This window comes from Gouania willdenowi, chromosome 10 (genome assembly GCF_900634775.1).
Source record: "Gouania willdenowi chromosome 10, fGouWil2.1, whole genome shotgun sequence".
NCBI lineage: Eukaryota > Metazoa > Chordata > Actinopteri > Blenniiformes > Gobiesocidae > Gouania > Gouania willdenowi.
Genome location: NC_041053.1, coordinates 34,152,416 through 34,172,882, shown reverse-complemented (window position 1 = coordinate 34,172,882; position 20,467 = coordinate 34,152,416). Strand labels below are relative to the sequence as shown.

Sequence of the window (20,467 nt, the reverse complement as noted above, 5' to 3'; positions counted from 1 at the left end):
ATATTGTAGTTTTATAAAATTGGTTAATTTGAGATATCTACAACTGCATTTTTTGGTAATTTACACAATAATTCATGTTTTCTGTCATTTTTACTTTCTTCTACGGGCCGAATTGGATGCTCTAAAGGGCTGGATTTGGCCTTGAGTTTGACACTTGTGGTCTATGACATTTGTAGGAACACCTGTAGCCCAAGGTAGAGTTTTTTAATCTAGCTTCAGTATTTCTAAGAATATAACACACACACACACACACACACACACAAACTGGGCTATGAGTCATCCTCTCAGATCTGCACACGTGATGATGCAAAAATTCCTCAACAGCCAATCAGAGCTTTATGAAGAGCAGAGTTCCCATAGCAACTGTATAGTGACCAAAGCAGATGGGGTTGCTGCTCAGAGGAAAGGAGGCAAATTAAAGCCAAAAAAAAAACAGAGTACAACCAGCAGAAAATGCCTTCATAAGATTTGATTCTGATTCAAAGACGAATTATCTCCAGGTTTGTTTTGGGTTTTTTTTCAGTTTTGTTTGAGTTAAGCTTACAATGTATTTGCAAAATGTTCTGTTCAGCTTTAGTCATACATTACCTGGAAACTAAACAAAAGAGGCACCGTATTTGCAGACTTGAATAATTCAACAAGTTTAAAACATGTCTGGGGGTGTCAAACTCATTTTAGTTCAGGAGCCAAATATGGACCATTTTGTTTTTAAATCGGCTTTTAGACGCAGCTTATACATGATCGATTTCTGTTTCATTTAGACCACATTTTAAAGTTCAATCTGTCCTATATGATCCAAAAACTCATCTAGTTTGTTTGTTTTTCTTAAACCGATTTTGTTTATGCGTTTTCTACTAAAGTAATTAAATTAGTGATATCTTGTCCAGAGCAAATGTCTTTAATTTTTTTTTGCATTTATTTTAAAGGTGTGTTTTTATTTGAAACCAGTGTTGTTTTTTCTCTGTAAATGCTTCAAACGTCTAATCTTGTTCCTTTTTTTCTGTGTGCAGATCACAGAGCTTTTGGATGACGATAAGTGCGAGGCCGAATGTGAGGAGCTGCCTCAAGACTGCGATGAGTGTCCCGCCGCCTCCGACTCACCACAACACACACAGACCGACGACTGCCCGGCAGAAAGGTGAGACCATAAAACTACGTTGTCATTATTGGATTAGACCGAGTGTGTGTGCGCGTCATTGTAGTGTCTGATTCAATTTAAATGACATTACCTTTATTTGGCTTACAGGGGAGTTTTATCACAGGTTTGTCTGCATCCGATTAGAGAAAATTAGGTTTGGTGACATCTCAGTTCTCATTTGGTCTTTTGTTTTGTTTTTTTGTATTGTTAGTCTTTATTGGAGAAGCCAAACTTTTAGAAAATTCTGATTTGGAGAATTTATTTCAAGGCTTGTTGAAAGAATACGTTTACTGCAGTGGTTTAAAGGAGATGCGGTTTTTGCTTTCACAATAAATCCAAACGTAGAAAATAATTTACATGTCGACAAGGAAAATGAAATTGATATCACCTATATACAGTATATTATTGTAGTGATTCTCCACTTTATTCATATGTTCTCTTTGGGATGGCACACTGTGTAAACTGGGTGAGACTCCACTCCATGTTAAATGTGAATCAAGGATAAATCACAGCCCTAATATGCTTTTTGTTTATTTTATTGTAGCTTATATGAAACGGTCAATTTTAATTAGTTGATAACTAATTACAATTGCGATGTAATTAGGGCCCGAGCACAATGGTGCGTAGGACCCTATTGTAATGCACCTCATTGTTATTGCTATTATTATTATTTTATTTAAAATCATCTTTCATATTTTGCATACGTAATGCACAACGTGGGAGGGATAAAAGTCAGTTTAAAAATAAATATATATAATGATATAAGAACTACAATTGAACTATATTCTTTGAAGTCTTGTTTTGTTTTATAGAATATATTGTTTTATATTATATCATTTTATGTTATATTTAAATATATAATTGTATATGTATATTGTGCAGTCCATCCATCAGTGACACTAACTGGACCTTTTCCAATTTAAAATGTATTATTTCAGCACGTTGTTCTGCTAAGTATACAAATAAAAGCAGAGAAGAGATTAATACTTGGTGCAAGTGATGTTTTTTTTTTAAAATAGTAACTTTGTTAAATAATAAATGTGTTCGTCATTGAGGGAAAAAAAGTAACATTTGTTTAGTTATCAGCTTATACCCTTCAATTGAAGAGGAAAAAAACCTCTATTTATTGCATCTATAATTGTGAAAAACACGAGGGGATCAGCAGATCAAAGGAACATTAGAAAATCTAAAGTACATCAAAGCTTTATCTTCAGTCGGATTTAGATATGCAAGTTGTTATCCTGTGTGCATGCATGTGTCAGACATTTAAAATATATATTACTTCAAGGTAGGGATGTAATGATTAATCGTAAGGCAGTTAAAAATCGATTCATAGGTATCGCGATTCATATCGATATTGTGAAAATTGAATCGCAATACTTTTTTATCCAGAAGTGTTGGCGGCGGGCGGAATCTGCTAATACTTTCTTTCTGGCCACCTTCTACTTTTAAACATGTTCATGAAGCACCAAAAAATATCTGTAATATTACGTGAATATCTGTAAAAGTCACATTTTTCTATGAGCTCTGTCTGCTAGCATAGCATCTCTTCTTCACTGCAAGATATCTGCATGCCAACCGACCACTGGGTTACCAGCGCTCTCTTCTGGTCCAAACAAATATCTGACCTTAATACAGTGAAATGATTTCTTTTTTTTTTTAAGTCCAATTGTTAAGGCACAAAATACATTTTCAGTTGCACTTTTAAAAAGAACTATTATGCACTTTTGCATTGTTTACTATAGAACCAGAATTTACATTAATAGGCTTCTTCTTCATTTGTATTATTCCTTTATTTATTTCATTCAAGATTTATTTTTAGTTAAATTGCATTGTTTTGAATAGTTCATCAAGGGATTCTTTTGACAATGAAAAATAAAAGGAAAACAGTATAGTTTTTTAACCAAAAAAATATAGGAATTTTTTTCAGTCATTATTTTTTCTACAGTCCCATTTTGTAAAATAAATCGTGAGAGAATCGTATCGTGAACCCAGTATTGTGAATCGAATCGTATCGGAAGTTGAGTTACATCCCTACTTTAAGGATTAAACATCAATCCCCTGTTGGCTATATTTACTAATGGAAAAGTCAACAGTGTCTAATTTGCAAAAAAAAAAAAAAGCGTGTTGACTCATTTTTGTTGGCGCAAAAACTGGTAAGAAACTTCAATTTAAATGTAAAAAAAACTTTATAAAAACTATCCGTTATAAGTAGTTAATAGATCATTAATAAACTGTTAGTAAATATTAATGCAATTTATAACTCAGTAACTAACAGTTTGTTATGGATTTATAACTGTCTTAAAGATGGCCAATAGATAACTTACAAGCTGTTAGTTAACAATGTTTAAATTTCAATTCACCAAGTTAATTATCTGAACTGTATTACAAATTAATTACGATTACGATTATGACAGCAACAGATTCTTCAAATTACATATATAATTACACCATAATTTCAATTAATCATCATTTACAATTATAAATGCAGTCTACCCTCATTCTTAACTTGTGGAATAAATCAAGGCCAGAGTACTGGCACTCGGCACACTGTGTAACGTGATACACTAACTGACCTAGATAACGCTACTTGTCAGCTTGCTCTATCACTTCTCACCTACAGTTCTGACACGCCAATCTCCCTGGCCTTTTAGGAACACACGACGTGTTCCAAAAGTCACTGCAGAATGACATTTTAGTCTGATTGTACTAGTGAAAGCCTCCTAACAGCCACATGTTTAGCTGTTATTGATTTGGTTTAGTCAAACAAGATAAAGTTCAAGTCGAAGTTGTTCGGCTTAGCAGATTAAAGTTCTATCAGTGATTTATTAACAAAGCGTTGTAAAATTTGGTCCTACTAGTCCTCATTTATAAAAAGTTTGCAAGTTTAGATAGCTTTGTTTTTCCCTTAAGACAAGAAAATAAGAAATAGTTTTACATATTAACCATTTAAGATGTGAATATATATACCTACCACCTGACTACCACCTGACCGTGGCTCAGGTGGTAGTGGGTCGTCTTCTGATCGAGAGGTTGGGGGTTCGATCCCAGTACCTGACTATGTGTCGAAGTGTCCTTGGGCAAGACACTGAACCCAAAGTTGCTCCCAGTGGTCGACTAGCGCCTTGCATGGCAGTCCTGTCCCACTGGTGTGTGAATGTGAAAGTGAATGGGTGAATGAGCTGATATGTAAAGCGCTTTGAGACTGCTTCAGTGTGGTGATAAAGCGCTATATAAAATCAAGTCCATTTACCATTTACCATATATAGCAGTATAACATTATGACCCAATATAACATTATTACCCAATTTCTATTGCCAGTTTATCACATCAGTCACCTTTAGATAATCAAATTAATGCAGCGACATAAAAGGTAACCATGTTAATAAGTTAACATATTAGACCATAAACCATAAAATTGTTGCTAAAAAGCCACAAATAATAAATAATATTCTTAATCAGGGTTCCCGCGGGTCCTTAAAAAGTCTTAAAAGGCATTCAATTCCTGAGTCTAGAAATAAGGCTTTAATGTCATTAAAATTTCTTAAATCAGTGTTTCAAAAGTCTTACATTTTAACACATAGGTATGATTTTATGATTGCAATTATTTTCACATTTAAAAAAAAAAAAAAAAAGTAGCATTATTATTTGTTTTATTGTATAAACAACATAGGAAAATGTAAATTTATCAAAAATTGCCTGTCCAACAAAGATTTTTCTTAATGGTTTTTGGTTTTTGTATTTGTGTTGTTTTATAGGTGTGTGTGTGTGTGCGTGTGCGCGTGTGTGTGTGTGTCATTACTCAGCTTTCTCAGCAGTCTGATCATAGCCATTACAAAGCAGTGTAGCACAGAGGAAAAAAAAGCTCCTCCCCCTTTCTGCCTTAAGACTGTCCCATACAATCTATTGGCTCCCTACGATTGGTTTCCTGAGTCAGTCCCTCCTGTCCCATTGGTCTATCCCGAGGTTGTTGCCTTGTTACATCAGGAGCTCTTATATTTGAGCGAACTCTGGATGTTTACTGCAGCACTTTCTGCTGGAGTGCCGAGTGAGACGACCTCACTCATACACACACACACACTCACGCACACACACCTGCAGACATCGGTTCAGGGGACATCACACTATGCACCCTGAGGATACCCTGGCCCCTCTGCTAGACCTGCTTGTACTCACGCTCACACCACAAAGCGCTCAACTGGGATAAATCTACACATCTGGATTCTGGACAATTTTTGCACAGTTTTTTTTATTATAGATTTGGATTAAAGTCATTTTTAGCAGGACATTTGAAAAAAGCAGGGAGCAGTGTAGCTGCACTGAACTGAAGAGGAAGAAGATACACAACAGCAGAAAAGAAAGAAAAACTATACAAGAGATCTAAGACTGGCACCAAGACAAAGGTTTGAAGACCGCAGGAGAGACAAAGCTGTGAGAATGAGAATGCCCTGTGACATTCTGCTGCAGAGGTAAACATCATGGTTACATAATTGTGGAATTTATTTGATAAACGGATGAATGAACATGAGTTTGAATAGCTGGATTGTGTAAGACATGAATGACCAAAAAGTTTATGGAGAGCTTCATTCTAACTAAATGAATACTTTTGTAATATATTGGGGGGGTCTTGATGAGGTCCGGGGTGATATGTGTCCAGGCATGTCTGTGAACTGTGTGTGCGAGAGCACCAGGCTGTGATAAATGGATGTATAATCAGAGATATTGATATGTGTCGCATTAAAGCACCTGAGTCCCTTCTACATTATTTAAAAAAAAAAAAAATTAGACATTTTTTGGATCGATAAGATAATTATAGGGTTGAAATATCACTATATATTGCCAAATCGATTTTTTCGTGCACCCATATTCAGCCGCAAGACTTTTGACAATAAATTTGTTCCTGGGCTCTAAAGAGCTCAACAACCAAAGACATGGACAAATATTTGTGTTTGTGTATGTGCACGAGTAGTGTTGATTTTACCTAGCTTATTGAAGTCAGGTTGGCTTGAAACAAAACACCTTTGTCGGATCAGCACGCCTTTACCTGACTCACTCAAAATAACTCTTTCCCACTTGAATTAGCAGTTGTGTGTTTTTTAAGTGGATTCCCTTCATGTATGTGTGTCCCTGTTTTAGCCCTTGTCCTACTTGTAGATTCTATACAGATAGAATATTGCTGCGACTTTCCCTCATCAGCTGACACATGTGATATATGAAACAAGGCACAGTTTAGTTTGCTGAAATCGATACTCATGCCCTACATCATGTATGTTGGGTTGTAAAACTTGGCAATAACACAAACTGACCTGATTATCAACCTCCCCAACTGTGCATTTAGTTTGTGCAATGGAAATATAGTTTTCTGCACCTATTTTTGGTTTAAAGTAAACACCTTTACAAAATCAAGGTTTATTTGTGAGTAATAATTTCTTCATCAACACTACTCTGTGTACAGTTGTAATGGTGGACATGTGGTATCCATTTCCATGGTACTAATCAGAAAAGTCAGTCCCCCAAAGATTCCTTCATGTTGGTGAAATCCAACTGCTGGAAGATGATCTAGATCGGGGTGCACGATTCAGTTCCAGGTCAAAGGGTCCAAACAAACCTAATAAATATGATATAATTTATAATTTAAAAGAAGAACTTTGTTAAATAAAAGATAAACTTTGACTTGATCTGTTGAAGTTTAGGATCACTTTAGTAAAAAATGTTGAAAATATTGATTCTACAATTAAAATAAATATGCAAAATATTATTTGTTGAGGTCATTGGGGACAGTGTGCAGTGTTACTAGCAGACAAATAGAATAACGAATGCTATGACTCCTTAAGATGTTATCATCTTATCTCTGGAGAAGCTAATCTAATCCACATACTTGGCACAACTTTACAAACTCAGCAATCATTTGCTAACTGCTGCTAAGATCGAGAGGTACAGTCTTAACATTGTCAATTTCTGAAGATAGGGTGTTGTTATTGGTCCAAAAAAAAAGAAAAACAGACCAGTCTATGTATTTTAATACAGTGGTTCATACTCAGTGATTTACAGAACTGATCCCACTATCAGTGTTAATCAGTCCAGTTGACTGACTCGATTCGAATATTGAAGTTTCAATTGGATAACAAACCATTGTTAATTATTAATGATTGTTGATTTGTTTTTTTTATTGTTGATTATTACGAGGTACCTCATCGCCAAGGAAGTAATATTCTCACCGGTGTTTATTAATTTGTTTGTCTCTTTGTTAGCAGGATTACATCAAAAGATGTTAAGCAAAGATAGACCATACAGCATGGAGAAAAAAAAGTTCAACCATTCTATGCTATGTAAAGGTTTCATTTATTCGGACACCTTTTTCAGGAAATTCACTTAGAAATATTACTTTGATCTCCTGACATGATTTGACTGCCAATGGTCAGTCTTCCTCAGAGGCATCTACTGATTGCTTTGATGTTTCCTTAAAGCCATCGAGATCAGGAAGCTGAGCTTTAACATCAACAGGGATAAGGGAACATTTTTACTCTCCCACACAATTTTGACACCAAATTTGTCATTACAGCTATAATGGAAGCAAAGATATAGGCTCTAGAGTATTTCCAGCAAATTGGCGGTCATTTTTGGAAAAAACGCATCTATTTCCTATACAATGTGATCTCACTTGTGTCTTAGGATAAATGTATTTGTATGACCCTAATGTACTTCCACACCAAAGGGGACCTTTGCATCATGAGTTTAAGTCAAACGTCTATTTTTTTGGCTAAACCTCCCTACTACACCTGGGACTCTCTTTTCCTAGGACCCTCGGGCGACGGGGAATAGGGAAAGAACTCATATGGATACCTGAAAGCGATCGGGAGACGCTTTCCTTAGAACAGAACACGTAAAGCTTACATTAAAAAATGCAGGGGATCAAAGTAAATTTCAAAGTATGTTTCCTGAAAAAGTTGTCTGAATAAATGAAACTATAACAAGTTTTTTTTTTTTTTTTTTTTTTTTTTTTTTTAGAAAGACAAAATTATTATTATATTATGATTCAAGATAAGATATCATCTTTGGAATCTGGGCCCAAGGTGATTATGTAACCAACCTAAAGGCCTCATCAAGAATCTATTGTTAGTGGCAATCACCCATTGCGGCCCCTGAGGGTGCAACTTAGCAGGAGAGCGCGCTGTCAGATTGTATCAGTGTGTCAAAGGGCCATTGGCTGCTCTGGGACTCTGCACGAAATGACGGGAATTATTTAAATATCAAATCTTTTAAATAAAGCTCAGTGCTGAGAAACTGCAAAGCAGGTTGTGACTTTTTACAATAGATGTCATTCATTGAAATCAAAAGAGCAAACTAATGATATTTTCCATTTCGTTTCACAATCCCTCTCATTACGAAACTGGAGTCTTTTTTTTTTTTTTGGTCAACCTTCTGGGAGGCTTAGTGTTTAATCATCACCTTCCCTTCACACAAGCACAACCAAGGTTACAGTAACAGGGAATGGAATGACAGATGGCTATCACTGAACTCGATGAGAGTTGAAGGATGCTCATCAGATAAATTTTAAGAAAACGTGAAACAAGACCACCTTGATATTTGCAGCTAAAGGAAAAATGGGGATTATTATCTTCTATGTGCAATTAATAATTCAGCTTTATCGATCCGATATAAGATTCCTGCAGTGGCGTAGAAGTGTGTGAGTGTGAGGGGAGGAGAAGAAAGCTTGCATAACCTCAGCTGTTGTTTTGTGGGGTTTCACTGCCTGGAAAGTACAAACAGCATATATGAGACACAAACACACATACTGTATATATACACACACACTGTAGTGCAAAAGAATTGCGGTGTGTGTGTGCTCATGTGGGAGTCTTACATAAATCTTGTGTCCTGACATGCCTGTCAGTGAAGGTGTTTGTGAAACCAGTATCACGATCCTCTTCAGTAAACAGACACACACACACGCCTATAGTGGAACACCAAAGCCACCTTCTGTGTTATCAGCCGCATCTCACAAAGCCCTAGAGTCGAAAATACAAATGTTCCCAGAGTGGTGTGACTCAGATGATAAACTTTCCAGTTATTTTTATTGATTTAACCTGCATGGCAAAAGGGAAAGATGTATGGCACACTATGGGTGGATGAATCTTCATATCTATATGCATGAATTCTCTTTGTTCACCAAGTCCTAAATACAATGGATGCACACGCTGTGAACCAGTTAAACCTGCACTCACTAAGATTGACTTCAATGTGAACAATGGAAGGTATGCAGTGATGAAGTGATTTGAAAGTTATTGTCAGTATTTAAACTTGTAAAGCATTAGAAATGGGGCAAATAATGCAAAACTTTGAACTATTTTTTTGCTGAATAAGCAAATCAGATAGAGAAAACAATGTTAAAATAAAAAAAAATAAAAATAATGTTTTAACTTGCACACAACACAACTTGTTCACAGTTATGAAAATGTAACTGAAGCCTTACAAATGTATTTTACAGCAGCTTTCTTTAGCATTCATTATGTGAAGCTGATTTTTTGTGTGTGAAATAGTTGCATTAGGTTGGACCAGTGGTTTCCAACCTTTTTTGGATCGTGGCCCCATTTTGATATCACAAATTTCTTGAAAATATATTTTTTTATCATGTTTTTTATCGTGTGTGCACTAATCCTGGCTAATTTATATTTTTTACAAAGTGACAAGATGTGCCAGTTCAGATATGTTCATACTATATTTTATATATTTATTTACTTCCTCTTTTATTTATACTGCATTTTCTTGAACATGTTTTGAAATTTTAATAATGTATTTTTTTATTTTTTTTTTTTCATGTGACCTCATTTCAATTTCAGGCAACCGCACATGGGGTCATGACCCTGAGGTTGAAAAAAACTGGTTTAGACAGATGTGAAAGTGCTCTCACAGTTTGGATCATTACTGCTCCTCAGTATACTCTCCTCTCTTTAATTCTGTAATACGGTTTATGTATTGAATATTAGAAATGTGTTTTTTGGGGGTTATTTTTGTTTCATCTTTAATAAATCCAACTTAAACTAAAAACACCAAAAACCACTGCACATGAATCAGAAGAAAAACCACCAAAGTCTGACACAGAATCAGAAGTACTGTATGTATCCCAGGGGGAAATTATTTTAGTCACAGAGGCTCATTAAATATTGCAAATGAAAACAATAAACACTAAACAAAGAAAGAAAAAAGAAAATGTACATAACTAAGTAAAATACTGTTAATTGAATAAGGATTAAATATAAGTGCACACATTATAGTAGAAAAAATAATACAAATGTACAAATAGAATTCAGATATATACAAGAATCATTTTTCCTATATGAAATAAAATAAAAAATATGGTTAAGTATGAGGCAAATCAGTTGCCTCAGTTTGGAAGTGTTCATACATCCTTGTTTTAAAAGGTTCAACTGCTCCTCCAAATAGTGCAGGTTTTGGATTTACTTGTATTTATTTTGCGAGATTTCCAAATTTGCCGCTATTGCACATTTAACCAACTTAGATATTTTCAGCCAGAGAGGCGATTGCTAAAACTTAAGGTGCAGATTTAAAACCACTCTCTCTTGTCTGAAAGGAAGTGTTGCCTGCATCCACAGCGCCACACCTTTTCCTTCTTCCAAACACAAGTTCACATTTAGTCCTAGAATGTCTTTATTTGTAACATAATTGTTGTGTTCTTCCCTGTTTTGACTCAACCACTTCCAACACTCGGGCCCTCCAAGGACATAAAGTCTGTGCAGGAAGGGATCCAATCAGAACATTATGTTCTAACCGAGTTCTCACTCTTTTTCTCTGCTTCCACAGCTCCCACCTCTCCAACATTTCTATCCTGCCCGAGGACTCTGCTGCGTAAGTCCATACATAAATATCCACACATTACATGCATCCACTTTATCCACTTTCCACATGTGTTATAGCAATTGTAATTGATAATTACAATTATGACATAATTGTAATTTTTAAAATAACTGATTGAGTTGAGATATTTTAATTTGAAATTGTAATTGCATGAAAATTCTAAAAAAAAAATTGTCAAATATAATTTTGATGTTACAATTCTATGTACAGTTCTACACATATGTAGTTAAGTTATTAAAATGTGTTTGATATCAAGCTTTCCCACATTTTACCATAAAAAAAAATTTAAATCAAGGGATATAATTACACAGCAAAGGCTCAGATGCCCACGCTAAAAATATTAATACCTATATTTTCAAAGATTAAGAATAGATAGGAAAGAAATTAGATGATAGATATTTGTTTTTAGTGTATTTTACAGCTGATTTAGGACCCGTTATCATAAGAGATGCTAACAGAAAGCTAACCTAAGAGGAAAGTTAACTTTTATTAGGTTATTTATTTCAGGCTCCGCAATTGTGATTATTTGTAATTGAACTATAGTAAGTGAGAACGTAATTATAATTGACTTTCTGAGGATAAAAAATTATTGTAATTGAAAAAAAATGCTGCTCAGTGTAATTGTAATTAAATTGTAATTGAACGTGGGTAATTGTAAAACGTATATGTAACTGAAAAATGTAATTGACCCCAGCCCTCGTATTGCTCATAAATGCATGTGTGCACACACTTTAAGTTGAAATACTTTGGGACACATTGAGCTGTGAGAGAAAGCAGCTCCACCGGAAAGATATGATCTGATAAGTCATTTAATGTGTGACTAGAATGTGCAATCTAGCTGCTAACTGTTGTAAATAAATGCCTTTGGAAACATCCTGACCTGAAAACATAGACAACATAAATTGTCAGAGCCTTTCTACTCTAGTTGCAAAAACTTACTTTTGAAAATATAATAAGCAGTGCATTTCAAAGTGTGTTTTTCAATGATAAGTACCAAGGTTAGGTGGAAGAGATTAAACAGGAAACAGGAACGCCTGCAACGTGTTTTGATTACGAAGCTAAACTGCAGCTTTTGACATGGTTTGTATATTTTCTGAACTCTGCGAGCACATGACTCTCTGGCCTCTGCTGCTGCTTCTGTTCATGATGTGGAGAAGGAAGGAAATCAGATTTTCTGTGGTATAGTGTGAACCATTGATGAGTCCATCCGGGTGTCCCAGACTAGTTGAGCCGCGAGTCATTGATTAGTCCATCTGAGTGTTCCAGACTAGTTGAACAGCAAACCATTGATCAGTCTATCCTAGTGTTCCAGACTAGTGGAGTCGCGAACCCTTGATCAGTCCATCCGAGTGTTTCAGATGAGTTGAGCTGCGAGTCATTGATCAATCCATCCGAGTGTTCCCGACTAGTTGAGCCGCGAACCATTGATCAGTCCATCCGAGTGTCCCAGACTAGTTGAGCTGTTAGCTATCGATCAGGAACCGCCAGCTCCAGCATCAAGACACCTGAAACAGAAAAGAGAGCGAAGGGTGAGTAGAAGGCACAGACTGCAGGAAAACATAAGACACTATGATGCACTCGTTCCTAGTGGTTAGGTTAACATTAAACATCTTGCGGCATCCTCCATGCTCTGTAATGCTACCACTACAGACAAGGTTTCGTCTTGCACTGGTCGCTTGTATTGCTATATGGAGTGTAAATGGTGTGAAGTAGTGTGAGCAGTATGATGGGTTATGCAGACAACTGTTTTTCAGGAAATTTACTTTGATCTCCTGACATGTTTCGACTGTCAACTGCCAGTCTTCTTCAGAGGCGTCTGCTGTTCGCTTTGATGTGTCTTCGACTTCTGCATCAGGAGATCAAAGTAAATTTCCTGAAAGGCAGCTGTCTGAATAAATGAAACCTTAAGATATTGTTAAAAAAAAAGACAAAAAGAACGTGCTGGAATTATGAAATGGAATAAAAAAATAAACAATCCCAGATTGGTGGACTTAATGTTTAATGTCTTTAGAATTATCACATAGATGATGTTACTCAGATGAGTTCCTTGTAACGTCAAGTTTGCAAACATAAGGTCAAGTTCAAACACAAAAGGTTGAGTTTAAATGTCAAATGCAGTAAATATATTTTTGAAATCATTTTAAATGTTGGAGAGATAACATCAGAAAGCCGTTTCTATTCAGGAGTCTGTGCAGAAACCTCTGTGTTTTCCCATTGAATAAGGCTATAAGATAAACAGAGGAACTGAGGGAGGGATTACTTTCTTCCACACCAATGTGAACGGGATAAATTAAGCTTCTGTAGAACCTGTGGATCAAGCTCGTGTCGGTACAGAGGAGGTCAGAAGGCGACTGCTCCATTACCTTTTATAGGCCAAGAACTTCTGCTTTCCACTCGTTGCCTCCAGTTCAAACATTAATAATCCTTAGATAACTAGACCCGGGTACTGACTTCATAAGAACTCATTAAATGGTGAATACAAATGCCTTTCTGTAACTAATGGTGTCTAAATATATATGGTTCTTACATTAACATGGCCTGTTTTTGCAATGGAAGGCCACATAGAGCAGTGGTTCTCAAACTGTTTTGGTCTAAATACCCTTTTTCTCTTATTTCTGAATCCATGTACCCCTTTTGTCTGACCTCACCTACATTTTACTCAGAATATTATGACAAAAATAACTATAGAGCATCATGATGGAGTTTAACAACATGCGTTTTAAATAATCTAACTTTGTACATAAGTGGGAAAAAAACAGTATTTAGTGCAGTGGTTCCTAACTTTTTTTTGCATTGTGACCCATATTGATATCGACAATTGTTGGCCACCCCAAAGACAGTTTTTTTCTAGAATTAATTTTTAATCATGTTTGAGCTCAGATTTATAATTTTTAATTGAACTACATTTATGTTTAGCAAAGGGAAAGTATAGAAATACAGTTGTTTAAGGTTGTGTGTTTTAAAAATAGTAAAAATGAAAAAAAAACTTTAAAAATCTTCAAAAACTCGAGGTGACTATACATTGGGTCCCGACCCCAAGGTTAAAAAACACTGATTTAGTGGCCTCTATAGTTTTCAACATTTCCAGTCATCTCACATCTGGTATAGTAGCAAGACCGATTTGTTAATTTTCCTCTCTCGCTCTCTCGCTCTCTCTCTCTCTCTCTAGCGATGGCTCTACAGTACCCCCTGTAGAGCCATCGCTTACCCCGTACACGTACCCCCATTTGGGAATCACTGTTCTAAACAACAACAACACCATTTCCATCATTATAATGATTATCATTTGTAAATGAAATTAAACAATTATAATTTATGCTTTAACTTATCGTGTTCATTTTCCTCTCTCTTTCTCCAGTACCCCCTAATGTGCCATTGCGTACCCCCATTTGAGAAACACTGACATAGAGTGAAATATTTGTACTTTCAGGTAGATGGGACTTGGTGGAAATGTAAAAATCCCGAGTCTCACCAGTCACCACTATAATTGATTTGTGCTGTTGTCTGTGCATCAACTGACGCTAACCAGTGGAATTATTGTTGAGGCTCAGCTGTGCTTCCGAAAACAGTGTGTTTCATGAGCCAGACCTTTGCCTTAAAACAAAGCTGGTAATTAAATGGTAGAATAATCCACTAATCTTATTGGATATGCTATAACTGAGCCAAGGAGCGCACGTAGAGACATTCCAATCGTTTAACACGATTAAAGAGGAGATAAGAAGTTTGTACTTTAACATTAACTGTGTTTTATCACCCAAAAAAAAGTGCAGTACAGCTTCAGTGTTTGTGTTCTGAATTAGTTTGTCAGTGTTGTAACATATTTAGTTTTTGGGGCATTGGTTGGACTTTCAACCTGACATAAGTTCCCGCTCTCTTACTTTGGCTTATTTTCTACTGATTTATTGTTTTGGTAACCTTCCTGGTGTGGAGTAAGAGCTGAATAAACAAATAAATCGTGGTCACAGGATCCTTATCCTGATTATTTAAGTAAACTTTGGCAAGCTATTGGCTCTCTGACGTTTGGAGCTGTTACACGTTTTTCTTGTTATTCTGATTAGCTTAATTTAAGCCAACATAGTTTACAAGAGAGGCTGTGAAGGGTTGGTAACTCCTAACTGTGGTAATATTTAGAACTGTTTGACCTAAAATTGATGATTTCAGAATTATTCTGTTATTCTTGGTTTACATAATCCAACCCTGGCAAAAGTTCAGAATATGTTGTGCATTTATTTTGAAGTTGATTCGTCAATAATATGCAATAGTGTTGTTCCCAGTTGTATTATAAGCACAGGGGTTTTTTAACGCATCTGCTTCTGATGTAATTCGAGGGAAAAAATGCACTATTGTTTTAATTTGTTTTAATTTTGTGAATAAAACACGACATTGAATTTGATCCTGACTGCAGTGACAGTGCAGTCGATTACATTATTCAGTTACAATTACGTCTTCAATTATCCATGTTCAATTACAATTTGATTACGATTGAATTTTTTTTTTATCCTCAGAAAGTAAATTACATTTACAATTAATCACAATTACCGAGCCTGAAGAAAAATAACCTAATAAAACCTTAACCTTCCTCTTGTGTTAGCTTTTTGTTAGCATCTCTTATGATAAAGGGTCCTAAATCAGCTGTAAAATACACTAAAAACAAATATCTATCATGTAATTTATTTCCTATCTATTGGTTAGGCTTCCTTATCAATTTTGTTATGATTACGAGAGCAAAAAAGTTTTAAAATTACAATATAATTATGACATAATTGGTATTCATTATCAATTATGCGATTACAATTATAATTGACCCCAATCCTCAGTGACGGTAACTAAAAGTTAGCTCCCTGCACACGCTACATAAATTGAGTTGACAATTTAAAATACAGCTGTTTGACAGTTTTCTGTTTAAACAGAAAAATTAACTACTACTTTTATCTAATGTTTGTTTAGTATCGGGTTGTAACTGGGTCAACTGAAGCTTTATTTATTTGGGAATACAATGTGAGTCACATTTTGTTTTTGAAAGGGAACGCTCACGGACTGGTTGAGAGCTGCTGGCCTGAAATCACGTTGAAAATGTATTTAGGTAAAGTCATGATTGTGATTTCTGCTTTCCAGGATAATTCAGCATACCATCAAAGCCGCAGTAGAGCAGCACTTCTTTGAGCTGAAGACCTCTATCGACCATGACTTGGGTGAATACGAAACCAACAGGTGAGATAGAGTCATCCTAAAAAAAAAAACACTAAGAAAATGTGAATTAACTACAGCACTTTAGGAACTTTAGCAGAAGTTCAGATGTATCATTCTAGGCAGCTTGGATTGTCCAGTTTTGTTCATTCTTATTTTTAGGCTCTAGTTATTTGGGTTACTGCCTTTTTTCTTTTCATTTCAAACCTTTCTGCTCCTCTGCCACTAACAACTTATTTCCACCCAGAGAGCTTTAAATTGTTGTTTCCTGATGAATTCCCATAAAAGTTATTGTGTTTAAAAAAAAATCACTTTTGATCATCAATTTCTAAATTACTCGTACTAAGTCTCATGGTTATAATATTTGTACCTAAATGGAATGGTTTCAACAAGCACAGTCAGCACACGGAAATAAATAAACCAGCAGGGCCGGTTAGACTATGTCTACATACTTAGATATATTAGATAACTGTTGTGGAATAGTATGAAAGGCTGTTTTCATTAAACAGACGTACCTAATAAAGTGGAATGCAGCATGCGTTGATTACCTTTTCACCAGGATTGAGGTTAATTGCATTTTAAAATTACAATTACGTCTTCAATTATCCATGTTCAATCACAACTCAATTACGATTACTTTAACCAGCATTTTTTTCAATTACAATTATTATTTTACCCCTGGAAGTTAATTATAATTATGTTCTCAATTACTAAAGTTCATTTACAATTAATCAGAATTACTCAGCCTATAAAATATAATCTTCCCCTTGTGTTAGTTTTCTGTTAGCATCTCTACCCATGTCATAAATCAGCTGTAAAATACACAAAAAAATATTATCTATCATCTAATTTGTTTCTCATCTCTTGACTACGATTTTGGATGCCAAAAATTAAATAAACCCGTTTGTCTGCAATAGTTACATTTATAATACGGGCTCTGCACTCTGTAATTGTGTATTCATTCAGTTAACCTTTGGTACATTTTAAATTCTTGGGTTAATTTTTTAAAATTGTAATTCTTTAAAACTTAATTTTGCACTGTAAACTGTACACATATTGTTTGTTTAAAAGTAGTGTAATAAAAACATTTTTTTACCAAATATGATAAATAAATGTGATCATAGTCGTGATTACAATATTGATCAAAATATTCATGATTATCATAGAATAGCCCTTGATTTAATTATTATTATTTTTGATCCTCAAGAGAACCAACTGGTAAATTTGATCAGAATCAGAAAAAACTTGAATCATCCCCGTAGGGCAATTAGAAAGGCAAAGAGCGGCATATGAAGAAAGACACAGTATGATGTTGATATGAAACATATTTTAACAATTGTTAACTACGTAGGTCTATGTGTAAGCCATATTACTATAACATGGTTCCCAAGTTTTGTGTTTACTTATATTGTAAATGACAGTTTTTATAGAATTTCTATGCCAATTACAATCACATAGTCAATGATCTGAACTCATTTGCAAATCAATTATGATTACAACAGCAACATATTTTTTCAATTACGATTACAAATAAAATTTCTACATATTTGTAATTAATTATCAATTTCACGTTTACAATTACAATTGACCCCATCCCAGCTTTTCACCCTTTGATCTATGGTTGTACCTGTTTGTGTGTGCATGTGGCGATCGGATTCCTCGGTGGTTGAAAGTAGCATCAGACGACTTTAGCGAAACATAGCTCCCATAGCTAACATTTTGTAGAAACGCACAAAGCCAAGCAGACGCTTCAGGTTACCAGTAAACAGCTTTGACACCAGTAAGCAAACCCTACACGATGAAAGGAAGCAGCTGCTGAAAGGGGGGTGGGGGCGTCGCTTCGAAGGCAAAACAAGATGTCGGGTCGTTAGCGTGGGCTTGCCGACATCCAGGTCATTTCCACTGCGAATACTTAACACGCTAAAAAAAGACGTCCACTTTAGTCCGTTCTGCATAGCAACCACAGGGAGACACGGTGGTGAAGTCAGGGGTTTGTTCCCCTTTTGTTTTGTGAACATTGTAATCTTTTATTTTCAGGTTGAACCTCAGCCAACCTGCAAACCAAGGTTGTCACGGCGACGAGGGTCGACAAACAGAACCTGCAGACACTGAAAAGGAGAACCCAGTCACACAGAACGAGCTGTGCTTACTACACAACCATGGACACACACAGGTCAGTATAACACACTGTTGATTTTTTTTTTTTTTTTTTTTTTTCCCTTTTGCAAATAAAAAGATGTTTTACACAATGACTTTCTAGACCCTGATGAAGGTCGCTGGCTTTTGCAGCCTAATCCGTCTCACTCAAGTTGCGTCGTGGATTTCATGTTGGACATTTTATAACACCAGGACATTTGAGCAACTTTTGCCTGCAGTCTGAACATAGCCTGTCTGTTGTTGTTTATTGTAACATTTATAGTTCTCAGCTGATTTTGCCTCTCTGGCTCTGCTCCATGCTCAGATTAAAAAAGAGAGTCCCGTTGGTTAAAAACTAAACTTCTTGTCTTCTGGTGGCGTTTTCTAGAATCCCCTGGACTGTGAGGCCACCCTGGAGGAGAGCTCGGGCATGGACCTGGACACTGAGGCCATCAAAGACACAGAGAACAATTACAACACTGCCAGGTAAGATTTGGTGATGTGTCACAATATTTCACCTCACGATTATTGTATCAATCCAAAACATTTTCTCATCCAATTTTTTAAATTATGTTTTTTGAAAAAAAACATTTAATTGTATTGATTTATGTTGATCTACAGTATTTATGTTAATACATCTATATGAGCATCTATATTAGCAATGTAGGCTAAAAATTGAAAAAGGGTTAAGGTTAACCCTAGTAACAGACGAGGCTCAGTTTACGCTGCATCTGAAACACATTTTGCTGTGGCCTCTCGTGCATTTAACACCTCTTACCTTGCACTGCGTGACCGGCAGGTTTTAAACATCCTAATGCTGTCACACCTCCATCTTGGATCTGTTAACAAGCATCGTCAGCATGTTTTAAAGTCCATCTCACCTCTTTGTCGGGAATGGAAAGAAGCACATTAGAGAAGTGATGAGTCGATAAAGCACAGAATGTAATATGTTAAGGTTTGAAATTTACTTTGATCTCTGAAATTTACTTAGATTTCCTGACATGTTTCGACTGCCAATGGCGTGACCAGAAACTTTCAAATTTACTTTGAAAGTACATTTCAAAGTACATTTCCTGAAAAAAGTTGTCTCAGTAAATGAAATGTTATTTAAAAAAAGAAGATTAAATTAATTTTCTGAACTTAAGGATAGATTGCAGTTCCAGGTGTGAGTAGATCCAACCAGGAATGATCATGACCTTTTGGAGATGTGAGCTCATGGTTTTCAGCAACTGATGATCATCTCTGATCTGCCACAGCAACGAAATATAGAAGAACTGTGGAAGCGCACGCTTTTCTATTAAAGCGTGTGTTTGATTCTTAATATTTTATTTATTTTTGTTTTCAGGCAGGACAATCAGGCTTGCGAGCAGACCGTCACCATAACCTGTGTAAGTATTTTATTTATTTATTTTTTTGTAAGTGTAAGTATTCAAACGTTCATGTGCCACTGAAAGTCACGGTGTTGTGCGGTTCCGATTTCGCGTCCCTTTAACACTTACTTTACGACGGTGTGATGTTACGCTTTCTGTCTTCACTTACCACATTTCTAATTTTAAAATTCTTTCCATCTTTCTTGGAATTGTCTCTGTAATCTCTCTCCTTTCCCCCGTCCAGGATTCATGTTCCGGCTGCTGCGATCAGAACGCCAACACCAGTGAACCCAACAGGAAGTACCCGTCGCCATGCCAAGCCAACACCCCCCAGCTCCAGCTTTTTTCAGACAACCAATGGGAAGGTACGAACCATGTGGTCGATCCTGCAGAAACATGTTTTACATAATAAAAGCATTGATTTATTTATAAACCCTGAGTGACCGACTGCACAACTAGTTCATCACAACACGTCTTTATTAATAATTTAGGTTATTTTTTCCATCCCACATGCATTGCTACAATCCTTGAAGCCAAAATGTTATGTCCTTACTAGGAAAGCACAATAAATTACCGCGCAAAGCTAAGTTTTGCTTTAAATTCCCTCAAAAACTTTCAATAGGTTCTATAGTCCACATTATTATCCCCCTCCACAAAGTGTGGAAGGAGGATATAGGTTTGAGCTCCGTACGTCCGTCCGTCCATCCGTCCAAGTTAAAGAAGACAGCTTTTCTCAGAAACTATTTAAGATAGGATAACC

General features: G+C 35.8%; 1 protein-coding gene across 3 annotated transcripts in view; it reads left to right on the top strand.

Annotated features, from left to right (window-relative positions):
* fam13b (family with sequence similarity 13 member B) overlaps positions 1-20,467 on the top strand; it is a 67,821-nt gene that overhangs the window by 31,095 nt on the left and 16,259 nt on the right. For all 3 annotated transcript variants that reach the window (XM_028459163.1, XM_028459162.1, XM_028459164.1), the window contains exons 7-13: positions 1,011-1,138; positions 10,961-11,005; positions 16,130-16,225; positions 18,239-18,374; positions 18,726-18,823; positions 19,683-19,725; positions 19,952-20,072. In XM_028459163.1, coding sequence (XP_028314964.1) covers positions 1,011-1,138; positions 10,961-11,005; positions 16,130-16,225; positions 18,239-18,374; positions 18,726-18,823; positions 19,683-19,725; positions 19,952-20,072 — 667 coding nt within the window. The remainder of the gene's footprint in view (positions 1-1,010; positions 1,139-10,960; positions 11,006-16,129; positions 16,226-18,238; positions 18,375-18,725; positions 18,824-19,682; positions 19,726-19,951; positions 20,073-20,467) is intronic.